General features: G+C 38.5%; 1 protein-coding gene across 1 annotated transcript; it reads right to left on the reverse strand.

Annotated features, from left to right (window-relative positions):
• Positions 1 to 1361: 1361 nt before the first annotated feature.
• Positions 1362 to 2156, reverse strand: LOC145010485 (uncharacterized). The gene has a single exon (XM_078969021.1). It carries the CDS (start codon positions 2154 to 2156, stop codon positions 1362 to 1364), a length of 795 nt encoding a protein of 264 aa, XP_078825147.1.
• Positions 2157 to 2926: the final 770 nt, after the last annotated feature.

Raw genomic sequence — 2926 nt, forward strand, 5'->3', positions numbered from 1 at the left:
TAAAAACTAAGGCTTCATGTTTAGACTCGATTTTATTTTTAGAAACACATCCTTCAACTTCGTGCTTTGACTGATTCAAGGATTGATCTGCAGGAGAAGTAGAAATGTTAGTACTTTCAACATTAATAAATCCTCCCGAAATAAAACCGGAGGGCTTGCCATAAACCATAAATGATTCATTGGCAATTTCTTCTTTGGACAAAGGCTTGGACACATATGAATGATTGAAGGGAGGGGGTACATTATTATACCCTAGACCTTTTGGTTGATTCCTTTTAAACTGCATGCTTTGGTCTATCATATTTGCAACCACCTCACTTGAGAAATCATATTTTCTAACAACAAGTTTGGCGGTTTCAAACTTTCCTTTCAAAGATTCAACTTCAGCCACTAGCTCAGCATTTTGTTTGACTACATAATTATAGTTTTCACATTTGTTACTGTAGTCTTCCTGGAGTCTCCTAAACTCCTTAACTTTGGATTCCAACTGAGCTTTAAGTGGTTTTTGTCCTTTTCGAAGTTGGTACCCTTCATATCTAAGGTCTTCTACGTCTCTTATTAATTTATCATTAACTTCACCAAGAATCCTAAGATTTTACTTCATTGCCTAATGTCTCAATTTTGTCATGTAAAGTTTTTACATAATCTATACAAGCCTTAGAGCATGATGGGAGACTTACCTTGGACGAATTAGGTTCATGAGAAGAGGATACCATCAAAGCAAACTGTAGCTCCATCACACTGTCTTCAGCTGCTACAACCCCTGCTGGAGCATCATCCCTTACCTGTGCCAGATCAGCATTTTCTGGTCCATATAAGTTGAGAGCTTGTATTTGATCATCCCAATCGAAATATTGCGCAACCATAGCCTTTTCATTGTTTGCTTAACCACTGCTTCGACTGTTCCCAACTGCAACCATCGTTTTGTCGTTATTAACTCTTCTATCGGGATGTGGGCAATCACGAGCAAAGTGCCCTGGCTCGTGGGAATTGAAGCACCGAAGCTTTCCCTTGTTGAATCCAACCTTCTTATCAGCGTTCATTCCCCAATTACTCTTCCCTGTCTTTTTGGCAAACTGATTTGCCCTAAATACTGTCATGGCAATTTTCCATGTGATGTCCATTTCCTCAACGTCCTCGGGATGGATTTGATCAAGATCTGCAAATGACAATTGAGGTGGAAGCTCCCCAGCTACAAATGCATTGTAGCAATTTACTAATCCTACAGCAAAGACAAGCTTTTCTTCACACTCCTTTCCCTTTGAAGAGGAAGCCACATTTGAAGACGAAGCAGTCATGAATGATTGATTTTGTGGCTGAGATATGACTGATGCAGAGGGAGCTGATGGATGAGAAAGCATCTAAGCTTGAGGAGAAGTAGTGAAGGATAAACCTGCAGATGAATAAGAGAAGAAAGAAAGAGCATTGTTAGATGAAATGCCAAGATTTGCAGCTGAGTATGAGTTGACATGATTCATCTCTCGTTTCTTGTCATCAATATCACATGCATTGATGACTGCCATCACTTCAGCTAGAGAAAGGCGATTGAGATCCTTAGTCTTTTTGATGATTGCTACATTCATCTCCCAAGACTTTGGGAGGGCATTTAGTAGCTTCTTATTAATTTCTGACTTTATATAGAAGATCCCTGCCACAGTCATCTCCGTTTTAAGAGTTGTGAATCGCTGCAGTTGAGCCTCAAGAGTCTCTCCAGGCACATAGTTGAACATGTTAAACCGTTGCCGTAGCATGTCTTGGTGACTCTCTCGCATGTCCTTATTTCCCTCATACACCTCAATCAGGGCTTCCCACAATGCTTTAGCAGAAGTATATTCTATGAATCCTTGAGCGATGACTGGTGAGAGAGCCATAGTTAAAATGGCCAATGCCTTTTCTTGTTCCTCTACACTCTCAAAATCTTCATCAGTGTAGTTTTCGATTTTCTTTTCAACCACCTGCCCCCCAACTGTAGTGGTGATTCTGACTGGATCCTTTATGACACATTTCCAAATCTTGAAGTCTTTCATCTTTATATACTTCTCAATTCTATATTTCCACTCAGGAAAACCATCAGCGGACATAAGCCTTGGAATGCGCGTGGTTGTACCCATCACAACATCGAGTTCTTGATATTGGTTGTGATTTTGTGATTCCATTTTTATTTAAATTAAAATTAATTAATTATTAAATGAAATTTAATTTGCTGCTTAAAAAAAATTATTTTTCAGAAAAATGTTTGCTGCTAATAGTTAACTTCCAAAAATTTGTTTACTGTCGAGCAAAACTCAATTTACTGTCGAAAAATGATTGCGGCCGTAAACTCCTTGTTTACGGCCGTGAACTCGGCAAAATTTCGGAACAAAATTTTCAACGGTAATTAATCAGAAATCGATTTACGGCCAATTGTTTACTGTCAAAATTTTATTTTATTTTTAATGATTTAATGTGAATAAATACGATCTTTAATATTAGTAGCCTTAAATCAAAACTCGATTCACTGGTAAAGAACTCCGTTTGCGGTGAAGGAGCTTGAAGAGCTTGCGGTCGTGAACTCGATGTTTACGGCCGTAAGTTTGGACCGAAAGCTTCTTAAATCTCAGATTTCGACTGGAACAAAAACCCTTTTTCGCTGTGAAGAACGATAACCACAAATATGCAACTGTAAGATGCCTTTGACGCTGATCCTGCTCTGATACCAATTGTAAAGTCCAAAATCGGATCTACCAATGATCAAAAGCAAATAACAACCACAAAATACGAAATAATAAGCAAAGAAATAACAAACCAAGCTTGCATACTTTTATAGCCTTAAAACGTCAGATGCAACTTGGTGGAACCGGAAAATATGAAAGGCATCAACAACCTAAAACATCTGACACAACACCCTATTTATAGGCCTTATGACCTTGAGCAGTTTACGGTCGTA

Source organism: Lactuca saligna, chromosome 8 (genome assembly GCF_052625555.1).
Source record: "Lactuca saligna cultivar CGN05327 chromosome 8, ASM5262555v1, whole genome shotgun sequence".
Classification (NCBI taxonomy): Eukaryota; Viridiplantae; Streptophyta; class Magnoliopsida; order Asterales; family Asteraceae; genus Lactuca; species Lactuca saligna.